This window comes from Drosophila pseudoobscura, chromosome 2, assembly GCF_009870125.1.
Source record: "Drosophila pseudoobscura strain MV-25-SWS-2005 chromosome 2, UCI_Dpse_MV25, whole genome shotgun sequence".
NCBI lineage: Eukaryota > Metazoa > Arthropoda > Insecta > Diptera > Drosophilidae > Drosophila > Drosophila pseudoobscura.
This window is the reverse complement of record NC_046679.1, coordinates 9,936,053-9,961,850: the sequence shown is the minus strand read 5'-3', so window position 1 is coordinate 9,961,850 and position 25,798 is coordinate 9,936,053. Positions and strand designations below refer to the sequence as shown.

General features: G+C 44.6%; 1 protein-coding gene across 3 annotated transcripts; it reads right to left on the bottom strand.

The window, feature by feature from the left end:
* Positions 1-1,356: 1,356 nt before the first annotated feature.
* LOC4801230 (endoplasmic reticulum aminopeptidase 2) lies at positions 1,357-25,554 on the bottom strand. Of its 3 annotated transcripts, none has more exons than XM_003736392.3 (13): positions 25,149-25,554; positions 20,807-21,338; positions 10,043-10,183; positions 6,581-6,769; positions 6,420-6,502; positions 6,105-6,313; positions 5,604-5,784; positions 4,187-5,549; positions 3,508-3,650; positions 3,186-3,448; positions 2,994-3,123; positions 2,564-2,935; positions 1,357-2,509 (listed from the first exon to the last, which is right to left on the bottom strand). In XM_003736392.3, exons 2-13 carry the CDS (start codon positions 20,958-20,960, stop codon positions 2,354-2,356), a joined length of 3,384 nt encoding a protein of 1,127 aa, XP_003736440.2. In that variant the 5' UTR covers positions 20,961-21,338; positions 25,149-25,554; the 3' UTR covers positions 1,357-2,353. The 3 variants fall into 3 exon arrangements, with proteins under 3 accessions (XP_003736440.2, XP_015037097.2, XP_001358353.3); XM_015181611.2 differs by having other exon boundaries at positions 6,581-6,721; XM_001358316.4 differs by lacking the exons at positions 20,807-21,338; positions 25,149-25,554 and adding exons at positions 10,331-10,594; positions 14,123-14,490.
* Between the last annotated feature and the right edge of the window lie 244 nt (positions 25,555-25,798).

The window sequence follows — 25,798 nt, the reverse complement described above, 5'->3', positions numbered from 1 at the left end:
CGCAAAAGCTAATCTCTCGACACACATGGGCCTCCACTCTTATCGGAGCTGGCTGCCAATGGCAAGACATTTTCGTAGTCGTATTTATGGGTATAAACACGCAAAAACCGGCATGCCATCGGCCCCCAAAAGACAAGCGCGACCAGAAGTTCACGACGGGTTTCCCAAGTTTACACAAACATCGCCCGAACACCATCCAAAAATACTAACTGTAGGGCTAACCACTCGAGTGATAAGCCACGATATCTATCATTAAACGGTAAAACTGTTCAAATTAAAGCATAAATCGTAGTCTCAGAACGTAATCTGTTTTGGTTTTCCTTTTGTTGGTTGTCTTATGCGAGTGCGTAAATAAAGAGTGTCGAATTTTGGTTGCTACTTCCATAGGCTCTATATGGTTAAGGGTTCTATCAAAACTACAGCATGGGCTTCTTTATATGGTATCTTTTGTAATCTGTATTCTGTTTTGGTTTTTTGTTGCCTGCCTGACACACCAGAACGAGTTTCAAATGAACTTACAATCGTGTTTGCTACTTGTGAGTGCTATATGTTAACCGATTTTGATCTAATTTGGCATAATCATGTATAGTACGTTAAGTATCTTTAAGACTTGTGTTTTCATGGCAGCTATATGGTATTGGCAAGCAATTTTGATTACTAAGGAATGTTTCTTAACGATACGAACATCACTAGAACAGACCTCATTAGGAGACTCCGTTGTCATCTTTGTTAACTATGCATATGATAATGTTAACCAATATCTCAGATGGGGCTGAAAGGCGGTTGGGTGTATTTATAAGCCTGTCCACTCGATATCTTGTTTGTTTCTCATCTCTTTGCAAGTTTCTGTGAAGTATATGCATACCCCAGTGTATTTATAAACTTGCTCTGAGCTGTTATCTTGATGTCAACCAATTCTGATTGGGGTCGTTCCTGTTTTAATAATGATAAATGTGCTAATTTATCGCAATTAATAATGCTAACATATTATCTTTTATCGATTGTTAGCAGTGATCGGTTAACATCGGTTTTAAGGGATGAAATCTGGTAGAAATCTGTGCAGAATTACACATATGTAAATGACAAGATGAAAATCTTTAATAGTTAATATATAAGTTTTTTGAAAATTATTCGTGTAACTCCTCCTTTAACACTGATCTGATCTCAACGTATTTCAGGAATGAAATTTCATAGAAATCTGCAAAGAATTGTATATCGATTGTTGTTCAACTAAAGAACAAGCTTTCAACGATTTACAGATTTATAGATCTGTTCAAGAATGGTTGGAATTTGAGAAATTTATAAATAATTGCTCATCAATAGGTTTTAAATAAAGGATAAGAAGTACTATCCTTCTTTTTTGTTGAAACTTTTCAAGAATTCTTTGTGTGTTCTTTAAGTTTACATCGTGTACAAGAATACTCTTAGAAGTCTGTCAAAGAATCAAAAACTAGTTGATTTTATCTGTTGGAATATCCCTTTGGGGTTCTATAAGTTGTAGCTTCTTGTAACTCCTGCTAAAAAGAACTCTATGTGAGGCCCCAGCCTTCTTTTATAACCGATTTAAGATCATTTTTCAGTGCCAGGCAGGCTTTCTTCTGTTAGATAATTATTAAATATTAAATAAGTTAATTTCGATTGGACAAAAAGGAAGATTTTTGTGATATTTCAATACACACACACACACACGCACTGATGCACACACAAATACACATGCACGCTGGTCACTAATACTAATATACAATATAGGCTATACAGTGTTGTTGTTTGTTTGTTTTTTTTTTTGTCATATATAGAATGCAATCCTTAGTTGATCTTGGGCTTGTTTTCTTTAAGTTTTTCTGAAAAAATATGCTTTGGTTTTCTTTTGTTTTTGTTTCTTCTGCTTACGAACTACATTTATCCCACATTGCTCTAAATATGTTTTGTCGGTTTGTAAAATATACATACATATACAATATATAGTACATATATAGATAGATCCTTATGTTCAGTTGTAGATATAGAAAATGTTTCTGTTTTCTCAATTGGAATAGATATATATAGTACACATATAAGAACTATACTCGTATAAGAACTGCCCGATCCTCTGATCGATCGTAATTTACATTTGAGTTCGTTTCAAGGGGTGTCTAAAATTATAGTGTGTGTGTTTGAGTTGAGAGTAGAGAACCAAGGAGATTGGCAATGATATGGTATAGATTATAGATCCATAGTTTACGCGGCGAAATCAAAATCCACTGAAGATCAACCGTCTGTCTGTCTGTTTATCTGTCCGTCTGTCTGTCTGAGAGGAACATAATTACAAATGAGTGAGAAGAAGTGAAGTTCTTCCTGGGGGTTCCTCTGTCCTTTATCGGCGGTGCGAGTGCAGGTTGCTCTCCACCCACTTGTAGAGCGACGTCTGGGAGCGGGCCACCCACTCGACATTGGAGGCCACACTGCTGAGGGTCATGTTCAGCACGGACATGCCCTGGCCCCTGCCAAAGCGATGTACCAGCGATTTAAGCTGAGAAAAGAACATAATCAGTAACGATTTCAGAGATCTATAGAGATGCCATACCTCATCGTAATCGAATTTTGTGGCTCCGTATTGGGTGATGGCCGAGATCACCTTGGCAAAGCTGATCGTTCCCGGTCCCAGGCGCCTCTCGAGCTCGAACCACTTGGCTTGCAGGAAGCGACAGGCCATGGCCCCACCTGTGGGCGTGCCAGCAATCGCCTTGAGCACCTGCACCACCTCCTCTGTGGGCAGCATGGTCACGTGCGACAGCAGCCGGTTCTGCAGCCAGGCATCCTTGGTCCTGCCCAAAGCACGCAGCAGTTGCATTCGCTCGACGAATGTCTCGGAGGTCCGCTGGAGGGTAACGAATCGCTCCCAGCAATGCTGCCAATAGATATACTCCCCGGAGAGAATGGAGCCCGTGTAGACCACCTATAAAATGAATGCAATTTGTTAGCTCTAGTCCGGCTGGGCTCTAAGAACCACTTACCTCTCTCAGATTGGGCGCTATGGCCGATCCATTGTAATACAGATACTGATTCAACATATTCTTGGCCTTGGTTATGCTATCAATATCCTCCCACAGCACCGATGCCAGCAAAACTTCGGGTCGCATCAATCTGAAAGCGAAAAGGACTCGATCAGAGATTGTTTTGGGGGATTAATAGAATGTTCCTGTCACCTGGCAGCCACATCGCCCTCATCCGTCCAGCCCACCTTCTCCATAACCGTGGAGATCTTCATCTTGATGAATTCACTGAGCATCAGGAAGCACTCGGAGTACTTGAGTATCCGCCGCCACTTCTCCAAATGCCTCAGAGCCAGGGCCATGGGTCCGTAGTTCGTTTCGCTGGGCAGATACTGAATCATGTTCATGGTGATCTCGCAGGGCAGCAGATTGGCATGGCACAGCGTGAAGGCATCGGACAACAGGCCCAAGCGATCCTGAGGGGGAAAATTATCTATCAATGATGGTCTTTCGGTGGGAGGATTAGTGGACTTACCTCGCTGCTGAATCTGTTGGGATTGTTGGATAGTTCTTCGATGAGATTTGCCCAGTTGTCGTCGTTGTAGACCACGCGATAGTAACCATTTTGTATGGCATTCACCTTGATCCACTTGACGTTCTCCGGCACATTGAAGTTTACTGTGGAAAAAGGTTCGGGAATTAGTGATATTTTCAAGTTATAGGAAAGGAAATAGTCGGGAAGACACTCTGAAAGAGTTTATAAGAGTTGTTCTATATACAGGAGATTATATCAAAATGATTTATGGAAAGGTTTACATCCTATTGGTTCTATCTTGCACAGTCTTTGAAATATATGGGTTTAATGAGAGAACAAAAGGGCGAACAAACGGGATTGCTTTGCTTTGCTAAAAATCCAGAGGAGTCTCTTTGGGGTATTGTAGTGCCTCTAGCTATAAAAGCCTCGGATCTCTTTGAACTTAGACACATGAAGGGTTTTACGATAAAAGAATGTCCAAAGTGATGGAAACGATGAAAATTAGCATATATATGACACAGATTAGAGGCCTAAATGAATCCTATACTTTGAATCACTGAATCATGGGATCCCAGAATCAATAAAGAAAGACTCATTTACTCTGGAGTTATGCAGGTTTCTAGAACAGGTGGCTGTGGATAGGGGCTTATGGATTAGCCGTAAAAAAACCCCAACTTACTATCCACATTCTGCATCCACAGGGTTTCGCTGACGTTGTTGATGTCCGTCACATAGGTGACGGGGAAGATCCATTTCATGTGCGGCGCCGCCTTGTGCTTGCCCTGGGGCGTGGGGGGCACTGTGCTGGGCATGTCGGTGGCATTCAGGGAGGTCTTGTTGTAGTTGTTGCCGTCGTAGGAGTCGTCGTGGATGGCTAGAAAGTCGGCGGGCCGGAAGGGGCGCTGTGATATGGAGACGCTGTTGCCCATTTTCGTGACGGTGAGGAGGGGGAAGCCGGGCTGGTGGGTCCACAGGGTCATCATGTCTTTGATGTTCTTCGACCCGTTGGCCTTTTTGGTGCAGATGGTCCAGAGATCCGTCGGTTCGGCGGTCTTGAAGCGGTTCACCTTGAGGAAGGAGCCCAGGCAGCCGCGGAAGCGATCCTCCCCGATGGCCGTGTGCAGCATCGAGAATATGGCCGCCGTCTTCTGGACAAAGAAGTCCTCGTTCTTGCCATCGTGACTGGTGCCGTTCATGATGCTGTCCCAGCCCTGGATGGCGTCGATGTCCAGCGCCGCCGTGGCCATCTTCAGCAGGTACATCTCCCTCAGGGGCCAGCTCTCCTGGAGCGGGGCGAGGGCATGGATGCCGAGGTACTGGATGAGCCCCTCCCACAGCCAGACGTCCTTGAGCACCTTGCGGGAGGTGATGCCGCCGAAGAACTGCCGCACCATGGCCTCGGCAATGCGCAGGGCACTGAACTGGTACTGCTCCGAAGTTATAGAGCTGGGATCCGTGAGGAAGGAGGTCTTGAGCGTGACCAGGCCCAGGGAGGAGATCATGTTGCGGTCCAGCGAGGGCAGTGCCACAAAGTCCACCTTGGTCAAGGGATAGCTAATGTCCAGCCACGTCTGCAGGTACTCCAGCACATCCCGCGATGTGTGGAGTATAAACGAGGAGCGCACCAGCAGATCCCGCGGCGCATAGAAGGTGTACGATGGCGCTCGCTTGATGGAGGAGCCCGTCGACTGCGACAAGGAGGTGAGATTCGTGGGCTTCCCGTTCCCATTGAGGCTCACGGGCAGGGCTGTCGTTGTGGTGGCCGCCGCTGCGATTTGGCTGAGATTCTGGCGCGGCGTGAGGTTCACGTTGAGCGAGTGCGTCAGGGCAGTGATGTTGCGGACGGGCGGGTTCTTGCTCTTAAGCTGCGTGTAGTTATTCAACTGCGCGGACTTCTTGCCACCGGCCCCCGTGCCGTAGGGAGCCGCTGTGGTGGGTATGTAGGCGGCCGAGGGCTGCAGGGATTCACGCTGGAAGTCGCTCACCACCCAAGCCACGGCATCGGCGGGCAAGGCAGGAGTCTCAATGAAGTCATCCCGAAGCTATAGGAAAATATCAAACAGTTATTTTCCTCAGGGTATTTTTTGGAAACTCACCAATCCCGTGCCCATGTAGAAGCCCACATCTTCGGTGGTGTGCACAATGGAGTTGGAGAGACCGATGTGGAAGCGATCGCGGAACACGGATATGCGGAAGGGGGCTCTCACATGCGGCTCATCGAAGCAGGGGAAGGCCCGTCGTGCTCCATTCGGTCGGAAGACAGTGGCAGCCAGTAATCTGTAAAATAAAGCGATAAGTTTGGACTCGAATTGTAAGAAATCTACTACTATACTATCGTATGGCATCGAAAAAATACTCTGACAAGGTTACGGTCATTTCTGATGAAAATTCCATGAACTTTAATCGTTTTCCTATCTCTAAAACTATCTGATTATGCTGAAAAGGTGTTGATGCGTAGATAGTATCTATATTTATGTCTACGCCAATTTGTATAGTGATATCTCTTTGGCTGTAAGAGCTATAGACAAAAGTTTTCGGAAGTGTAACGGCCCGAAACCCGCAGAAGTGATATCCCCCTTGGGATTCAATAGCCGTACCTTTCCACACCATTGGAGCTCTCGTACTGGTCCACATAGAAGCCCTCCGGTTCGGGATTCAGTTTCGAGTACCAGCGGAGGTTCAAGGTGTAATTGGACTTCTTCTTGAGCTTCTCCTTCACCTCGATGTAGAGCTGCTGGCGGGGCGGAAACTCCAGCACCTTGACAATCTTCAGGGCGTATCCCTTCGGTCCAGGGGTCACAATGGCCTGCAATGGCAAATGGAAGGAAAATAAAAGCAATCGATGGATGCACTCAAATCGCGAATCGGATGCTAATTGGCCTAATTGGATTGCTTTGCTTTGCTTTGCTTACCTTCTCGGTGACGTTGAGGTCCTGGATGTGCAGGACAATGAAATTGGTCTCCTTCTCAATGTGCAAATCGATGGTGACTTGTCCTGGAAATCGAGAGGAGGCGGAATGAATGTCAGACAATCGAATTATAATCATGGCAAAATTGCACTCTCGACTCTCACCTTTGACGTCCAACGTCGTCAGATTGGGATGGATGGTGACCATGTACCTGAGGGGTCGGGCACTGGTGGGCAGCATCTTCTCGAGCCAGGGGAAGGGCTCCCCGTTGGTGGCAATCGGATTGAAGGGCTGGGTGTTGTTCTCTTCATCCGTTTCATAGCCGGACACGGTTTTCGTCCCGCAGGAACAGTCTGCAAAAGGATAGCCAAAGCGCAAAATCATTACGGGTCCTCGATAAATCATCTTTCTCATCACCGATTCGGGGAATTCGTTTTGGGGGATTCGTGGCTAAGTATCTTAAAGCAAATTGCATTATACACAATCAACAGAGAGATAGAGAGACAGAGGGGTTTAAAGGGGGAAAAATCATCTAGGGGGGATCAAAGAAAAGCTAGCAGTAAATCAGTTATATAATTGGATTCGTTTCAAGTCATTAGCACATCTAAGGGGTGGAACAAAACTCAAGTTTGGGGTGTCACAAATGGAGTTTCTTTCTGGCTGAATGTCGCGAAATATGGGGGCTACGAGTCCGATCGAATCTTCAGTGGAAAATGAGAGGAGCACGATGAATCTCCATTCAAACACCAGTTGAATGCTTGAATGATTGGGCAAACTAATGAATCTAAACCATTATCAATTGGTATCAATCATAAGAAAATCATCATAAAAATCTACAACACGAACAGAGGTAATAATATTCATACAAAGCTCAAAATAAATTAAAGTAATTTGTATTTAATACAAAAATTAATTCCATCATATAATGTAACCAGATACATGTACATATATGAGGATATATGCGGTAATTTTTGAAGGGTTTATGGACACGAAAACTTAGAATTAATGATATTGCTATTGCTAATACTAAAAGATGTGTTCTTAAAGTGTGTTCTGTATGGAACGAATGGGTTCACCGGAAAAATATCGTCGTTCTCAAATGAAATTTTACAATTTCAGGCGACGACGACGATCCAAATCTATTTTATAAAATAGAGAGATATTTTTAATATATTCAACAGGTACCAACTTCATAGTTGGGGACACGAAAATCGTGTGATAAAAGAGATGTGACCAATACCTTTACCTTACCTTACCAACGACATGAAACAAACGTACAGTCGACATATATACAGCACTAAAGCTAGAATGTTCTAGTTTTCTAGTTCTAGTGGACATGGAATCCATAAAAAGGGCCGGGAAGGATTTCCCAAAAGTTTGAGACGTGGTTCGCAGTGGGGATATTGCTGCGTAAAAGTAGGATTGTTCGGTATGTTCTGATTCTCAAATAATATGATAATTATAAAGTTTCGCTATACAAAATGGATGAATGGAAGTGCTTATGTATATTTCCTCAAAAGGTAAAGGAAAAACATACCACACGTATATACAAATAGTGGAAAATTCCAGTCTTTTTGTATTCCGTTTCCTAATTCTATTTTATACTTTAATTACTAATAATTCTATAATATTATGTTCCCTGTTTTTGTATGGTTCTTTAATGAATTCAGCCACTTTATATGACATTTTAGAAACATAAACTACTTATGTTCGATGACTATGACGAGAGATGTAGAGTATGTACAATGTTTAATGTCCTGATCTTTTCTAGGAAGATTCCATCTAATGTAAAGATCATCTAGAGACCATACATACGTAAATGCATTACTTAAGAAACTAAGACAATAATAGGATAAGAACAGAACAGAACAGATAGTAAGGAAGGAACCAACAGATGATCAATGACATCAACATGCCGAAAAGGGTTATATAGAATGTCTTGATTAATTACCAGTTTAGAAGTATTCGGTTATTTGGCATAATTGTTACTCACATTTCAACCAATCAATCAAACAAGCATTTAAGAGAAATATTTCATATTTTTTTGTTCAAATATTCATATGTATACGATATATTCAAGAGCCGTTTCGTATACGGAAACGGAGGAGGAGAAACGGAAACAGAAACGTCAAATGGGAAAGAATGAAAGGAAACAAAACACAATACAGATATTTGTTTGCTTATAGATGGAGATATAGTAGATACGAGTATATATACGGTATAGATGAGGTATTGTATAGAGATGTACAGGAAGAGAAATATCAATACTCTAATTGTAGCGGAGGAAGCGAAAGACAACTTTGCACTTACTGGGGGACATGTTGATTGATAATTGAGTTCGAAAAGGGTTGGACCTGGCTTTTAACCCGGACATATGTCTGTGTACACAACCCCCACACGTGCATGCATCCACAGCCCCAGGCCCGACCCGTGGGGTAATGCAATTAGCCCCTCGATGCCCCATTAAGTATGCAACAGAAAGTTTGCATGTGTTTGCACTTTGCATAATTCTGCAATTGAATCCGGGACGACACCACACCACAGATGCAGGTCGAGGCCTACGGCGCTGTAACTTGGGTCGTCATACGATGCACCACCCCGAGAGTTACTGCCAGAGGTAAAGCCCTGTCTATTTATACCCGGAATGAAATGGATTCCGCCTTGGCCCCCCCACTTAATATGGTTAAAAGCATATTACATGCCACCAAAAGAGGCAAGGGCGAGGGCCCTGGAGTTGATTGGATGGCTGCTTTATGGTCCGCAGTGACCGCCACTACGAACGGAATTCAATTACCATTTATAGAGATTTATGATGCCGCAGCTCTTTTATGGAGCCACCGTTCGAACAGAAGAAAGTTTTATGGGTTTGTGGCTGGCATTACTTAATCGATATCTATAGAAAGTAGAGTTTGGCCAAGGTCTGCGGTGTGCTTTTACTCCTTTAATTTCCTATTCGATTGTTGGATGTTCTTCTATAGGAGCTTATCTTTTATTCTCGAGGTCTTTAATGGAACTATTTTTTTAATAATAAGGAGGACTTTTCCTGTGCTCTGTTAATCCTATTCTATCCTAGTCATATAGGTTTTTTTTATTCCACTTTCCCAGAAGTATGTTTTATAAAAGAAGTTGTACACAGGACCTGTCCTGACATAAAATAAGTTGAAAAATAAATTAAATTGTGAGATTTTTTCCTTGTCGACTCTTTCACCTTTGTGAAAATCATCCTCGGTAATCTTTTATTATAGTCACCTTTTCTATCTCTTTTTTTTTCATATTTGCAGAGCTATACAGGAGCTTCCACTAGAGCTCGTTCAATTACATTTTCCCCATCAGAACTGTCAAAATTTTCGTAATTCTTTCTTTCTTTGTATTCAGAAAAGCTCTCCCCTTGCAATCGACTACATATCCGTTGGCGCACAGTAGATACAAAAAAAATGGGGATAATCGAGCGACGGCAACGAGGATAAACCCCAACCTTCCTTTGTTTTGTTGCGGATGGAATGGAAATAAGTACGGAGGGAAAATGGTCGACAAAAAATAGGCAAGGAACAAAGGCAAAGAAATGCGATGTGGGTTGTGGGGGGTGTGGGAGGCGCAAGGGTAAATATGGACGTGGTTCAACCTACCGTTCGACGGTCCGGCGTAGGCAATGATGATGGCCGTCAGGAGTAGGGAGCCGAGCACGATCCCGGCCACCAGGAGAGCCCGACGCTGCGAGCAGACGGCGACTCCGGTGCGCGTCTGGCGGCCTCCACTCGATTCGCCACCTGTGGAAATGTAATTAAAAAAAACTGAATAAGTACTAGACAAAGAGTGGGTGTGGGATTACTTAAATATTCATTTAATGGAAATGGTTGCAATTGCAATTGCTGTCGCGGGGGACGACGGGACTGTACCCTAGCGTAGGAGCTTACCTGAGAGAAATGCACAGTCATCGAGGTCCGGATCATTTGTCATTTCGATGCGCTCGCGACGCCAAATCTTCGAGCCTCTACGGCCACCGCCGACGACCGAAATCTTAACGGGGCCGATCTCTCTTTGTCTTCCGGCCAATACGCACGCTTATTCGCCCGTGTCCGTAAACAAAATCGTGCTCAAAACCGGAAACAGTATCGGATCGGATCGGAACAAAATCAAACCGCAAACACACACCGCAAATAATTGTCAGCCTATTTGCTCTGGAAATGGGAAATCACGAACCAATTTTTATGACCAATTCAGGTGGAAACCAGAGACCAGAACCCAGAATCCGAACCCTTTGCCAGACCCATGCAGCAGCCACGTGCTCTTCATATTTTATTCAGGGGTCCAGGCCACAGGCACAGACATTTTCGCTGTGTGTTTTTTACACCCTTTAACCAATAAATCGAGTGCCAAAAAATGAAGCTCTACCCAGAAATATATACATATACATACATAATTTATGCCGTCATCTAGAGGGGGTCGGTCCTACGTCCCACGTCCCACGTCCTACCCCAACCTCTGTACTTGGCTGGCCCCGTTGGAGAGCATTTTCTACTTTCCGCTTTCCTTTTGGGCCTGGCCACCAGCCAGAAGCTGACGCCCTTCCGGTTTCGTCTAGTCAGACGTCCGCTCTCGTCTGGCACCCTGTCCGCCTCCGCCTTCGCCTCCACTTCCCCCCTTCTGAGAGATTGCAGACAGAGCCGCACCGCACTTTTCGCAATTTTCAATGTCGCATTGAATTAGTGAAAAGCGCTTTCAACGCCCAAAAATCAACCCCCCAAAATGGATAGCCATCCCTCTTTCTAGTACATCTTTCTCTCTCTCTCTCTCTCTCTCGCAGGCTCTGTGTTAGCCGGCTTTTGTATAGAATAGTAGGAGTAGGTATATCTGCATTTCTGTGTCTGCCTTTGACGAGCACTTGAGCCTGAAGTTTGTTTCGTGAAGCATCATTCAGACATAATTCGTGGTTAAGGTCTCTGGTACCAGGAAATGTGGGAATGAGCCACCAACTACGAGTAGATTTGAGGCACCTGCCAATCAGTAAATGGCAGATAAAGCACAGAATATGAATCAGCGGTTGCTATCTGACGCAGTGCCACTGATTGCAGTGCCCTATCTATAGACTCGTCGAGCAGTCACACGTAGAGGCCAAAATAACATATTGACTCTGCCCCAACTTCAGCAAATATTTAATACATATTTAGTTATTTATATATAATTATGTAATATTATTTATATACTTCCTCGATAAGTAGACTAGTCTGTAGCCTTTCCTAAAGGTACGTCATGCGGCAGCGGTCATTCGTTGCTAACATAGGACTATTGGCATTACAATTAGTTTGCTAATATATCTCGAGAGAGGTTTGAAAATAGCTCTGAGATCGGTCTAACAGACAGTATAGAGCTGACATCAGAATCACCAGAATCATCAGAATCAGCTATTTCATCACACCACCTCTATGTTACCACCTCTATATTACCACCTCTCTATTACTAGCTGAATAAAGACATACAAGTAGGATTCAATAAGAAGTTCAGCTAAATAAAAGATGTTACTTTTACTCTATTCGTACGTCCTTATTCCTATAGTAATATAGAGGTGGTTTGAGGAGATGTGAGTCCTCTACGTTAATAACCACGAGGATTCCGGCAAACTACTACCCTGCTAGAAGTAACGTCACAACACGACAGATCCCACAGTTTATATATCCATGGACAGAGTAATATAGAGTTAAGCAATCAAAAGAGAAGCCATTCAGCAAGTCAGAAAATGGAATGGAAGAAGTATTTAAAAGCCCAACATTCCAATATAATCTGATAATAATAAAATGCATAAAGTAAAATATAGCGTGAAAGCAAACACAAGAATCCGGCAAACCGTCGACGATGACGCGGTCGTCGGGAGCCATAACTGCCTTTTGACATAATCATTGGATCATTAAAATGATGTAAAAAGCTACGAACTAGAGTCTTGGCTCAGAGTTTTTTGGAGCAACACGCAAAGATTAAAAATTAGAAAATAATTGAATTGAATTCTAAAAATTAACTCCCTGCTTAGAATCCTCAAACCGAAAAGTAGACATGCCAAAAAATCAAAATGAGTTTTGGCTCTGTTTTGAACCGCTTTTTACCGTTGCCGACTGGCTTCATAGCGGGAAGATGGCGGTTGGTAACTACTAGGTTAGCAGGCAGTGCGAGCGAGAGGTGAAACACATCGTTCTGCCTCGCTCTAAGCAATTATTAATGTCAATTCCGGGATTAAAATCCAAGTTGAACAAGTAGGACGTTGTTTTAACATGATTGTATTGAAAAATATTATAGTATAGCGTGTTCTCTCTCTTTCTCTCTTTGTTGGCCTTCGTGACTGGTGCCAATGCAGCAACAGAGCCGCTCTATTCATTTTTTCCGTTCCCCTCTTACCAAATTGCGGTTACGGCACGCAAGACTTGTGCTAATGCATCTCACAATTCCCTTTTAATTACTTATGTACACATTTACATACTTGTATGTATGTATACCCTGCCTTTCAGAGTACATATGTGCATATCTCAATTTCGGATGAGCGGAAATTCAGTATTTGGGTCGTACTGGAATGCGAGATGAAGAAATGGAGCGGAAGTAAAAGCTCGGCAGTAATGCCGGAATTTCATGGTATTTCTATGTGTCCAAAATGGCTAAAAAGGAAAATAAATAAGAAACAAATTGGCTGAGGAATTTCGTCCCAAAAAGAAAAGTTATATCAGCGATGTATTAAGAATATCAGGAATATCAGGAAGCACTTCTTGAAGGGTATCAAACGCTTCGACCCAAATAGCTAGTGCTCTGTTCTTGTTTTTTTTCCAGCATTTATTTGTTTACATTCTCATTTTCTCATTCGTGGCATTGTTGTTGGCGGACAAGAAAAAAAAGCGCAGAAGGAGCTTAGAGCGGCATTGAGAGAGAGAGAGAGAGAGAGCGGATGTCATGGAAGTTTCCAAAAAGAGAGCCTCTCTCTCGCATTGAAATCAGTGTTTTGAAAATGTCAAAATGCAAAAAGCTCAACAGCGCGAATTTTCCTTTTTGATGCGTCAACTGCGTGTGTGTGTGTGGGTGTATGAGTGTGTGCGACTGTATAAGTGAATTTCCTGTTTTGTCTTATGCCGCGTTTTCTTCGCTCGCTCCGCGGCGGCAGCGGCAGCGGTACTTCTCTTTGTATGCGCGCATATATATGTCAATAGTGCGCTTTCCAGTCCCTCTTCTATGCTGCTTCTTCACTTCTCCCGCTCCTTTTCTCGCAGTGCCTGCTTACCCTCTTCTTTTTGCTTTTTTCACCGTTCAGCTGCTCCTTTTTTCCCCCTTTTCCCAGCTAGCTTTGACACTTGACTGAATTGCGGTTCTTTGGCTCTCAGCTGCATTCTCGCTTTCTCGCCAAATGGCGACAGGCAGGGGGCGACAGAGCAGAACCGTTCATTATTCCATTTCGCTTTTGTGGGCTCAATTAGTTCTGTTCCTGAGGCGACATTTGAGCACCGCTCTCTCCCTCTTCTGCTTGTTTCGTCTATTCTTCCGATTAGTGACTGTAACTGTAAATATGATGAGCTTGTTGCTGGCTTTGTTGGATCTGGCATTGGGTTCGTTTCATTTCATATTGGGAACGAGTTCGTATCGGAAATGACGTGGGTCCTTATATTCATTGATTTCAAAGAATAAATGTATGCGGTTTTTGGCACACTTTTCACACAAAAAAACTAATTGCTAATTACTTTTTATTTACAGCAATTGATTTGTACCGTTATTCACTTTTTTCTTTCTTTTCGGCAACTTCTTTCTTTCTCTTTCACTCTATAGACACGCACAGCAGCAGGAGCAGCAGCAGCAGAGGGTGGTGTTGAAGGATGGGGATATTGGGGATTTGGGGAAGCACGCGACGCATTCGTTTCGTAGTGTGTGTGAGTGTGTGTGTGTGAGTATGTGTGCTTTTTGCCGAATATTCCTTGCTGTTTCTTTCTTTCTTTCTGCCTTTCTTTCCGCCTTCTGTGTGTGGTGCTGTTCCCGTTTTGTCACGCGCTTTTTGTTGCGTTTGAGTGCGCGTACATTTTCCAACTGGATGCTGCCGCTGCTGCGAGCCGCCTGCAGAGCGTGTTGTCCTCCAAGGGCTCCAACCCTGAGAGAAACTGCGAGAGAGTGCAACCCTAATGGGTGTCCATGCGCATGTGTGCTTTCGCGCTCTCTCCTACTCTCTCGCCATTCTCTTCCTCTCTGAGTAAATTTTGCTCACCTGCAAAAATGAAAATGAAATTTCTATGGACCCCTCGCGTCTGCTCTTTGCCCCCCCTCCGCTCGCAGGCGATGCTTTGAAGAGGAGAAAGAGAAGAAACAACAGTGTGTTGTAGAGTGTTGCCAGGCAAACGAAAGCTAGCGGTAAATATTGCAACCCTTAAACAGCAGCAGCCCTGCCTCCAAACAGATATGTCTCCCCCGTCTCCCCCCACCTTCTAAAATGCAGTGTTGTTTATCATGTGTTTTTGGCCAAATAGTGTACGTGTACCATCCATGGCATTCGACTTGTTTGTGGAGTGGGATCACCATTAGAACAGTTCTCTTTTAAGGGATGGGATGGGCTCTCGGTTCTGTGCTTTAACATATCATTTCCGCTCATTTCATCTCCTCACCCGGCTCCAGCCTGCCCTTTGAGATTTACGATGCTTTGATGCTGATGATTCCTGTTCCTATTCCTATCCTGATGATTTGTGTTGCCTACTTCTGGGCAAGAGAGCGCCTCCCCGGGCTACTGCGAAAAACAATCAACAAATGGAGCACAAAGCCGCCGCTCAACCGAAATGGTAATTCGGTTTTCTTTAAGAACTTTTGCCGGCAAAACGAAATCTCATTTCGACTTCTTGAGTTTGAGTTTTCCTTTTCGTTTTTTTTTGCTCTGTAAATGCGACAAATTCAGCGGCAAGTCAAAGTTTTTCCTCGGATGGATACATATACACTTTGGCTGGTACTTTTGCAGGCAACAACACACCACCACAGGTCGGTGGCGGTGAAAATGGGGATGCTCTGCCTCCCCCAGCAACCCCCAGCCCCACCACCCCATTCAAGCGGCTTAACTCAATAAATTCTTCGTCACGTTAGTCTAAAGTTTTCCCTTCTGTCTGAATCGTGTTCATTAGGCAAAACCGCGCCCCATCAAACGCCTACTTTTTCGGCGAGATTAAAGCGTTGACAAATTTTGAATTCAATTTTTCGAGATTTCTATACCCTGTAGAGGATATGCTCGAAGGAATATCAATCCAGAAAGGTCTTCCTTTAAGAAGGAACAACGTTTCATCCCTTAGAATTTACTCTAGTTATGGTCTCAATGCCTAAACATTTCATAGAGCTATTCAACTGGAACGAAGTGGCAGAGAGACTCCAACAAACTTCTTGTACCCTGCCCCGGTCTGGGGGCAGAAATAAACTGCATACGGGGCACATTTCCACTGCCTTCACAGACAAAAGTCGATTCGATGCATACGATGATGTTGCCTCAATGTTGGGCTCGATTCTGGTTCGATTCGCTGCGTTTCCCTTTTCAATTGTGGCCTCCCAAACCAGACCAGACCAGACCTCGTGTTAACCAAGTTACTCAACAGCGTGCCCTGTGCTCTTGCCATTCGACACCCCTCTGCCCGCCAAGGGCCATGCCGACTATTGAGTATTTGCTGTCGCATGCAAATTTACTGCCCGCACTTGTGACTTGTCATGTGCCACACCAACCCCACTCGCCCCCACGCATCGCACGAGTATCTTGTATTGAACCCATATGTGTGGAATCGAAATGTGTGGAGAAAAACCCCCTGTAAGCCCCCACTCAGTGTCGCCCATAGCCTTGGGACCTTAACTGGTTGTACACACACCGAAGATGGCCACAAGTGTTTGCCGTCCGACAGACTTTTGGGGCAGGGAATGGGGGATGTAAATAGGATTGAGGGGGAGAATTTAACTGGGGCTTGGGCAGGGGCAATGCCGAATGCCGAATGCCCATCGAAATACGGTGGTTAAATAATCGCTGTTTATGAAACAATCAATAAATTTAAGCTGTTACTGCTGCAGCTCTTACTGCCCCTGCCACTGGAACTGCTGTGTGTGCTGCTGCCTCGTGTGGCCGTGGCAGGGTGCGATTGTGCCCCCCTTCCCTGGCCTGGTGGTGGCACTGATATGGGACTGGGGCGGGCAGTCGAACCTTGTAATTGCTCGTTTAAGGGCTTGTTCGATGCGGTCACTAAATGGCCCGAATGTGGCGAAAATCGAAATAATCACACAGCTAAAGTCGCTCTTTAAGCTTTATGGTATACAAAATTGTTAAAGTCAACAGACAAGAGGTGGGACGAACATCGAAAAACTATTACTGATCAAAAGTTGCAATTTAGCAGCTTTGAAAAGACCCCAAAATGTCGACCCAGTGCTCTTTAGATGGAACAAAGGTAAATCCAACCAAAAAGAAAAGATATGTTTGATATCCTTGAAGAGCAGTCAGTTCTTCATATATGTGGCGGTAATCAAAGGTGATTAAATTTGCCAGGATTCAGGAGTCAGCATCTGTAAGACGACCGTTTTGCAGCTAAGAACCAGGATCATATAGAGATATGAGCGTATGCTTCGATGTTTCTTGGGATATTCGAATGTCACACATCTGTATAGATACAATTAGTATTCGAACCAGGTGCCCCAAATCTCAGGAGTTTCTTTCTTCCTTGGAAATAAATCTGGAATAAGTCAACCATATCAATATCATTGAGAGCCCTCGTATCATTCCCACTCTCTGTTTGATATGGAAATGAGTTATATTTGGAGGAAGGAGGCATTTGAGGATATTTGCACACTCAATTTGAGGCATTTGCCATTGATTTAATTAATTGGCAGACCGTGTTCGAGGGCCACTCCTGGGCCCATTGCTGGGGCAAACAATGCAAATCGGAAAAAAAGTTCAGCTCGAGTGGTTAACCAGAGAGGGTTAAGGCTGTGCATAGGGGTTAAGCAATCGATGCCAGTATGAATGGCATTGGGATCAACTCAGGCGGATCAAAACCGAGTTGTTGGCGAACTAATTGTGCAGAAACCGAGCTCAGCAGAGCCCCCAGAGCTCGGGGACTGCCACAGCTTGGGGAAGGATAAGCTGGAATAAGGCTTAGGGGAGGTTGGATACCCTTACGAACGATACGAGGAGATGCATGAAGGGGCTTAAAGGTTTCTGAAAAGGTACTCGAACCCTTCTATACAGTTACCTGATCAGCTTTAAGATCGAATCCCAAAGCATTAGAACAGCTTCTGCGTTTAGGATACCATAATTATATCTCCTTTAGAGATGGCATGTCCTAGAGACCCCTTTTTCTGGGCAAGAGTAAAACCATAAAAACCAAATGTGGTCGTGGCTTGGCAGGCCCTCAAGTGCCTGGGCCCTCAACAAGTACCAGTAACAGTACCAGTGCCAGAATGAGTGCGAATGTTCCCAGCGAGTCGGCCCCTGGCAATATTTTCCATTTTCCATTTCCATTTAATTACGCGCCCAGTGGGAGGCTGGGTCTTTGGTTGGCTGGGAGGCTGTGGCTGCAGGGGAGATCCTTGGGTCCTTTGTAGTTGCATTTAATTGTGTTTTGCCTGCGCCATTTCGCAACAATAAATTGTTGCTCGCACTGACGTTTTGACGGGTTGACTTGGCCTGACTCGGGCCTCCCGACTCCGTTGCGCTTGTCAGTCAGAAATGTTGCCGTTTTCCATTTTCCATTTGCCATTCGCCATTTGTTTTCCGCCGCCTGCCAGCCTCATGCCTCATGCCTTCTTCCTGCCACATTCCGAAGCCTTTGCTTTACTTTTCTCTCCTTTCCGACTCTTCTGAGTTTTGAAGTTGCCTGACCCAAAAACACATTTCATTTCTATGTATCCTTTACTTTCACTCTTCCACATGGACACAGAGAGCGAGAGAGAGGGAGAGAGGGGGAGAGGGACAGGGATAGACTCCTGCCACTTCAATTGTTTCTTGTGGACCCATTTTATCTCGCTGATGCACTCCCGGATAGGCAGGCAGGAATTCTTTATTCGAGTCAAGCCCCCGCCTCAAGTGCTCAAGAGGGTGTGTGTGTGTCCCCAGCCCCATTCAGCCTGCAATCAACGCAACGCATCCTGCAATTATCAACGTCAGCAGCAACAGCAACAGCCACAGCCACAGCAGCCACCTCCTTGCTTAACCCTTAGACGGGTGGCGGCGGCAGCCCCAAGAATGTATAAACTTCTTTGGAGCTCAAAAGCAAAGTCTAAAGAACTCTGCTCTGCTGGATTCCAGCACATGTTTGCAGAACCCTTAGGGATTTCAGCACTTGTTGGCAGAGCACTGAGAGATTTCGCCACTTGTTGGATGGTTTATAAGAGTAGTGTTCTAAGAAAAACATTTCTTTGTGTTGTTTGCCATATTTAAACAAGAGAACTACAGGACTTAAACCATTTCAGATTACTCAATAATCTCATGGAATCCATCTTCAAAGGATGATTGCTTAATTGATTACAGCTGGATCCCAGGGAAACCCCAGATTCATTCCCCCTTCAAGCACATGCACATGTCAGATCATGTGCCTTCTCGAAGGGAGAGTGACCTGCACAAAGGTTAAACCACATTACGTCACAGGTAAACATCTCGTATCCACGTGGCAGCTGTGGCAGTTGTGGCAGTTGTGGCCCTGCTGCGGCTGTGTGGTGGTGAGGTGGAGTCAAGTGGTTACTCCACTTTATGCATCCTTAATTGCTTCGCTGATGCTGAGGCTGACACGAGCACACGTCCACGTCCTGTTCCCGTGACACTGATTTGCCGCCCCAAGGATGAGGAGGGGATTGTTGAGCCGCGGGGCCGAGAGTGGCGCCTTCTTGTGTCCCACTTTGGCCCACGGCATGCCCAAGTGGCAGCGATGTGTCGCCTTGATAAAGTCAACATGATTTGCATATGTTTGTGTTTAACGTGTCGCCAGATAGGTATATTGATAGCAAACCCGTACCCCCCGTCCCCTCGTTGACAGAGGGATGGAAAGGGGTGAGGATAAGACAGATTAATGTATGATTACGATGGATTTAGGGTTGTTAAAGTGGAACCAGCATTAAAAGCAGGTATTGGAATGACAGTTCTCTAGCTCTGAGATGGAACGTCTAATCAGTTGCATCTTTAAGATCTATAAATATAATACAGCACCCTTCCAGACCATGACTCACTCTCTATATATATATTTAATCGATCTCATCTCCCCAGACGAACCCTTCATTTGGCGCATATTATTACCGCAATTGAGGTTCCCCTCCTGGGGTGCCTTTCAGCCGAAAGAAACCCCAATTGAAAGCTCAAAATTCCAGAAATTGCTGACAGCTTAAAGAGCATGAGGAGACCGACCAACCACCGACCCCCCGTCAGCCTGGCTGCCTGCCTGTCCCTCCGTCCACCCGTCTGTGGCCTCTTTGCCATCTGGAGCAGGGCGCCGGTTCGGCGGAAAAAATTCAACCGACGTTGCTGCAGGCAATCCAAAGAAGAGATGTAAGAAAAACCAAATAAGAACATCAACAAGATAGTCGATATTAGGACTATGGGGATACCTGGTACTTCCATCAGAAGATAGCAAAATGCCTTAAGATTCCCTTTTCAATGGGAATTTATCCTTGCGTATAAATCAGTTCCAAAATATTGAAAGAACGGCTAGAAATTTAGATGAGTCGGTCCCAGAATTCAAGAACAATATAAACAGTTTTTGGCGAGGCGCAACATAAGTTGTTTTTGCTTTTTGGGACCGACATTTGCGCGTTCGCCAAAGACTATTTGTTACTTTTTTCGTGATATATGATGTACTTGTATTTTTGGCTGGATTTTTCGGACAGAAAAGTAGGTAAGTCCACCTATTAAATGCATCTAGCCTTCCACTTTCCAATTTCCAGGGTAAAAAACATCTCGAGAAATCTCCTGCCCAGACCAGGGGGCAGGCAAGCAAACACTAAGAGGTAGTGGTTGTGGCAGAGTGTAGGGACGTTTGCTGACATTCATTTACTTTGCGTTTGCCTGCGGTCTGGCTGTGCGGTCCAACGGGGCGTATGAGTAACCGCTTCCTTCGGGGTGGATTGCGAGGAGGAAGATGTCGGCGAAGACGAGTCGCATTTGTAATGCTTTTGTTTTGCATTTGGCGTAATTAAGAAAACAACTTGATGAATAAATCCCAGAGGGAGCCCTGCCTGCCAAGAATTGGCAGGGAAAAGGGAAAAAGGGAGTTTAAATTGCGCGGAGCGTCGGATTATGCACAAGTGCAATTATGCACTTTTCCTCGTGCTCGTGAGAGGGCTTTGATCATCTGAAGAGGTGTCCCCCGAGGCAATTGCAATGCAGTTGTATATAAGGACAATATAGGGACAAAGGATAGCTGTTAAGATGGAACACTTACCAAAGGTAACGCCATTCGTTTGCTTCTCCTTATCCTTGTCCTTCTCCTTGTCGCTCTTTTCGCCGCCCAACGGCTCCAGCTCGATGCCATCCGTGGTGGCAACTTTGTAATCCCTTTTCGACATGTTGCCACAACAGAAGCCACAACATAACATTCGACCAATTTTGTAGGCTTGCGGTTTAAGCGGCGCCGTCTTGGATGATTTCTCTGGTTACACTTCCTGGGGAATGGGTTATCGATGGACGGGGCTAGGACACTCCTCTTCGTTCCTTTCCTTTCCTGGCGGGGGATGGGGTTTCGATTTCGTCTAGAGATATGTTTATCCAAAAGTTGTCGTTACAAAAGGTTCTTCCAAATTATGGACTTCGAGTATACGAGTATATAGAATGTAGAAGTCTAGCAAGAGGTCGGTGAGTAGATTGTTGATTGTTTTTGTGTGTTTTGTTTCGTTTCGTTTTTTTTGATTAAAAATTGGTCCAGTTCCTGGTGTTTTACATATGTATGTATTTCGTTCTTGTGGTTCTTGTAGAGACTGTAAAGAGAAATATGCGGAAATAGTGAAATTTAAGTGTTTTCAATGTGTGTTAATGTCTTGGTATTGGTGCACTTTGAAAGCAATTAATGCCAAGAGCTTTCTTGTGTACGTGAGTCGTGTGCGTGTGAAAGCTCTTCAAAAAGCAGATGCAATTAAAGAGAGAGGAGATCTCATGATATAATTTATTCTATAGTTAAAAAATTTAATAAGAAATGCATTCAATAACATGGATACTTTTTTATATTCAATACTCTAGAAGGAAAGACTGAGGAGAGCATAAATTATAAGCGCCTTGAATGTGTGACAATGTCTTGGTATTAGTGAGCTTTCAACGCTATCCTTCTGAGGTAGCTCTCCTGTGTTCGTGTGGCCTCTACAGACTGTTGCAACAATCATGGAGAATCAATGCCGTGCCTGCTCCATTTAGCTGAACAAAAATTAATAAGAAATATTTGTCCTATTTGAAATACTGCCAACGCATTCAGAATTCTTGAAGTTATTGTTAGACAGCAACTTCCTGTGGCAGGAAAGCAGGATAGCACACAAAGGTACACACAAAGGCGAACAAGAAGCCCCGCCGCACAAGAGGAGGCTATATCTGTGTTTTCGCTCTGGCTGTGGCACGATGCAGACTGCAACTGATGCCAGTGCCACTTCTGGTCGTCTTTCTGGTCGGGTGTTGGGTGTTGGGTGTCGCTGCCAGAGGAGACATTGTGGAAGGCAAACAATACGAAAAACTTTAATAAAAGCACTCGCACTCGGACTCCAGGGCTGTCCCCTCTCTATCCTCTCCCCCGTTGCACTCCAGAGTGGGAGTGGTCTTTGTGGCAAGGCAAAAAAAGTGTAATAGAAGAAAAAAAGGGAGCAACAACAATGACAATGTCGTGGACTAAAAAGCATTCGATAGCCTGAGGGCCACGAATGCAAATGCACATCAAATGTGAAGGGGATCACCCATGTGGGCGCGGGTTGGGGGCTCAACAATAATTGCAAGAGGCAGCCGCCACAAAGCGCCAGAAGGAGGAGCCCTGGACAGGGAGCTCCCTGCCACATGCCCCGCTGTAAGAAAATATCGAAGAGGTAACCGAGAGCAGTTCAATGCACGACGACCAGAAGGAGAGCGAGAACCAGGCTGAGGATGAGGAATGGGTACCCAGACTCCCGAGCACTAGACCCAGTTAAATGGAGCACTGGAATACGCGGATGGGGATGCGAATCCGAGTCGCAGAGTGGTGGCTTGGCCACTCCATTTGATGGCAGCACTTGAAACAAAAGTCGAGGCGAGTACGGGTTCAGGGGCCAGCCAGGGCAATTGTGTTTGCTGTTGGTAAAACACACAACGTAATAAAGGAACTAGGAATTGGCAAATGGGAAATGGGAGCTGGACGGGCCATAAACCTTTCAGACAGTCCTACCATTAACCAACTTTGGTCCTGAACTGGCTGGGATCGGACTGGGGCCAAACTCGAAAATAAACATGCCGCAACAAAGTAAAGCATAATGGAGGCAAAACAAAGGGGAAAAAACACCAAAATGAATAGACCAAACAATGGAATACATATGTACGTCTGCAAGGGGAATTTTTTAGCTACGAATTGGACATACCCTGGCTTAGGATTGATTAGAGAAAAGAGAAAGGAGGGAAAGGAAAGGATTACTACTGAGGCGTATGCAGATGCAGGATCGAAAGAGGTACTTCATGAAAGCTAGTAAAATTAATCTGAAATACACAGATTGGAAGAACTTCAACTGTTGGGTCGAAACATCTGATATGGAAGAGTCCTTTCACAAAGATGTTGTGTATTCACCAGATGATTTCTTTCTGTTTTCTTTCCAGCATAATAAGGATCTGTGAGATTAACTATTATATGATATTACTATGTGGCAAACAACCTGCACAGACGCTTCACTCGTGCGCCAACCCCCGGCTCACTCGCTTGCGCCGATATGAGTACATTATCCGACGACGATGACACAAAACATTCTTCTATAATAGAAAGATAAGTTCTTCAATACACTCCAATCTGCAACTCTTCTTAATCAAACCCCAAGTACCTTCCAGAAAGCATCAACAATTTTCAGATACCCCTCTTCTATTATAGGGTATCAACTGCAGGGCTTGGGGGGCAAGTTTGTTTGTTTGCTCGGCCCATAAAGTGGTCGGGATTAATGGCAAAATGGCGTCAGTTTGTTTAGTGATTTTCTTCCATGTTGTTTTTTGTTCCTTGCTGCGCTCTCGTTGCATACAAAAAAAGAAACACATGAAACCAAGGAGGGCGCAGAAAAACGAGTGGACATTGTACATGTCCAGGGCCAGAGTCGGACAGGACAGAGGACAGGACAATGCAACCAAAAAACAGGCAACGAGGCATGTTAGCGTGGCATATAGCAGAAGAGGTGCATGCGCCTGTGTGTGTGTGTGTTGCATGTACATATTTGCTTGTGTGTGTGTGAATTGCGTATGCGACACGTGTGCAAATTGTGCCCCAAAGTGTCATTTGTTACGATTTACGTTACTTCCGGTCTGTCGCATCGTGGCTATAAATAGCAAGGCAAAGGGACCAGGGTCGAGATCGCGGAAAAAAATACTTGTACCTAGTAAAAAGTTGTGTACTTTTGTGCCTCATTCTGACTGTCAAAGTTATTTAATCATGGTGATAGGTAGAACTGGTATTATGTATAATTTCACCACATATCAGCTTTATAGCTACGGAATAGTGGATACCACAGTTTTTTTTTTCATAAACAGTTTAAAGATTTTTATCAGAACTGTACTGGTTCCACCTTCTGAATCCAAACAATATATATGATCACATAGCTTATTATATCAGGAAGTCCTGTCTTTTCCTTGAATAGTACCCTCTAAAGTATGTCCAAATAGTTCGTTTATGTTCCTTCCTTTTCTGCTATCCATTGTATGCACTTTTCTCGAACCGGATGCATTTGTACAGCTTTTGACCAGGGATGGGATGGTTGGGAAAGCTTTTAGGGGGAAATTGGCATTATTAATTACGATACATGCTACACGAATATGCATGCCAAATTGAAGGTCGTTCAGCAGGAGGCAAGCAGCAGGAGGCTGTAGGCTGGAGGAAGGGAGTGCGTGGGGGAGGCCAATCAACATGCTGCAGCATTCGATTGCTGACAGAGCAATCAGAGCAGAATCGAGTGCCCTTCGAGTCCCATTTGGAGCAAATCCCTTAACTAGTTATGCCTTTGCCTGGCAGCCAGGCAGCCAGCCAAGGCCATTAGCCTGTGAGGGTTGGGCATGGACGGGGGGTGGATGAGTGGGTGGCAAGGTGGCAAGGTGGCTGGTAGGTGGTGTGCGTACATTGAGGCACATTTTTGCAGGTGTCACGTTTTATTTTTAGCACCAGCCTGGGCAGGCAGTAAAGGGTCTCTGGTCTCGTCTCTTTGCGAGTAGTTCTGTTCGATCTGCCTGCTCATAAGCAGGACATAGATATCCTGCACAGCCGTCCTTTAATATTTAATGCCAACAATCAGCCTGAATAAGTGATGAACACATGTACCGCCACGGCCAAAGGGCGCAGCAGGACACAAAGAGTACTCGCAGTCGGAGGTAGAGTTAGAGTTGTGACAGGAGCTGGACTTGGATGTGGAGGAGGAGGAGCCTCTGCCGCTTTGTTTGCTGTTGGTTTTTGTGTCTGGCGCACGGCAATTAACTTGTTTAAGCCACCAAGTAAACATGGCCAACACATTTGTCAGAGTCACTGTCAATGTCAGCGGGTGGGCAGGCAGTAGGAGGAACAGAAATAGGATATTTACAGTAGGTACAGTATGCTTTACCTATAACAATCGACACAATGCCTGCCTGGGAGAGTATCCTTCGCTTATTTTGACAGTTTTAGGCGCCAAATATGCAATATAGTATATGCACATATACTCTCGTTCCGTATACTATATTTATATATGATATGGAGAATGGGGGGCACACGACACGACACTTTTATTTGGGGGGAAATTCACTTGATTTTTTTCACGGATTTTCACACACAAACATTGACGGTATGGAGGGGGCGAGAGCGGGGGTCGGGCAAACAAATTGGAAAACGAAACAATGCTTCAATAACAATAAGTTTCATACGATTGAAAATGATATTTTTGGTTTCTCTGAAGGCTGGCACAAGCGCGAACAAAAGGCGTCCATCAAGCACGAAGGATAAACTCTTTCTGATTGAAAAGGAAACGACGAGTCGGAAAATCCACTGGCAGCTGACTAAAATCAAAGAGAGAGCTTTTCTCTCTAGAGAGAGAGAAAGAGAGAGAGAGAGAGAGCTTTGCATTTGCTCCTCTCTCTGAAGAAGTTCCTTTGGTCCTGTGTCAGAATTTTTGCAGCGAAATTCCATGGGAAGCTGCACAAGGATAAGGGAGAGCCCAACAGAGAGAGAGAGAGAAAAGCCGGCAGAATGAGGCAACTATTCCAAACACCCCAACAC

What these genes read in the sequence shown, in the direction of transcription:
- LOC4801230 (XM_003736392.3), bottom strand. Translation starts at nt 20,960, where the DNA reads ATGTTATGTTGTGGCTTCTGTTGTGGCAACATGTCGAAAAGGGATTAC. An exon ending in AGCTCCAATGGTGTGGAAAG is followed by an intron (nt 5,785 to 6,104) that starts GTACGGCTATTG and finishes TTTATTTTACAG; the next exon opens with ATTACTGGCTGCCACTGTCT. An exon ending in TCTACATGGGCACGGGATTG is followed by an intron (nt 5,550 to 5,603) that starts GTGAGTTTCCAA and finishes ATTTTCCTATAG; the next exon opens with CTTCGGGATGACTTCATTGA.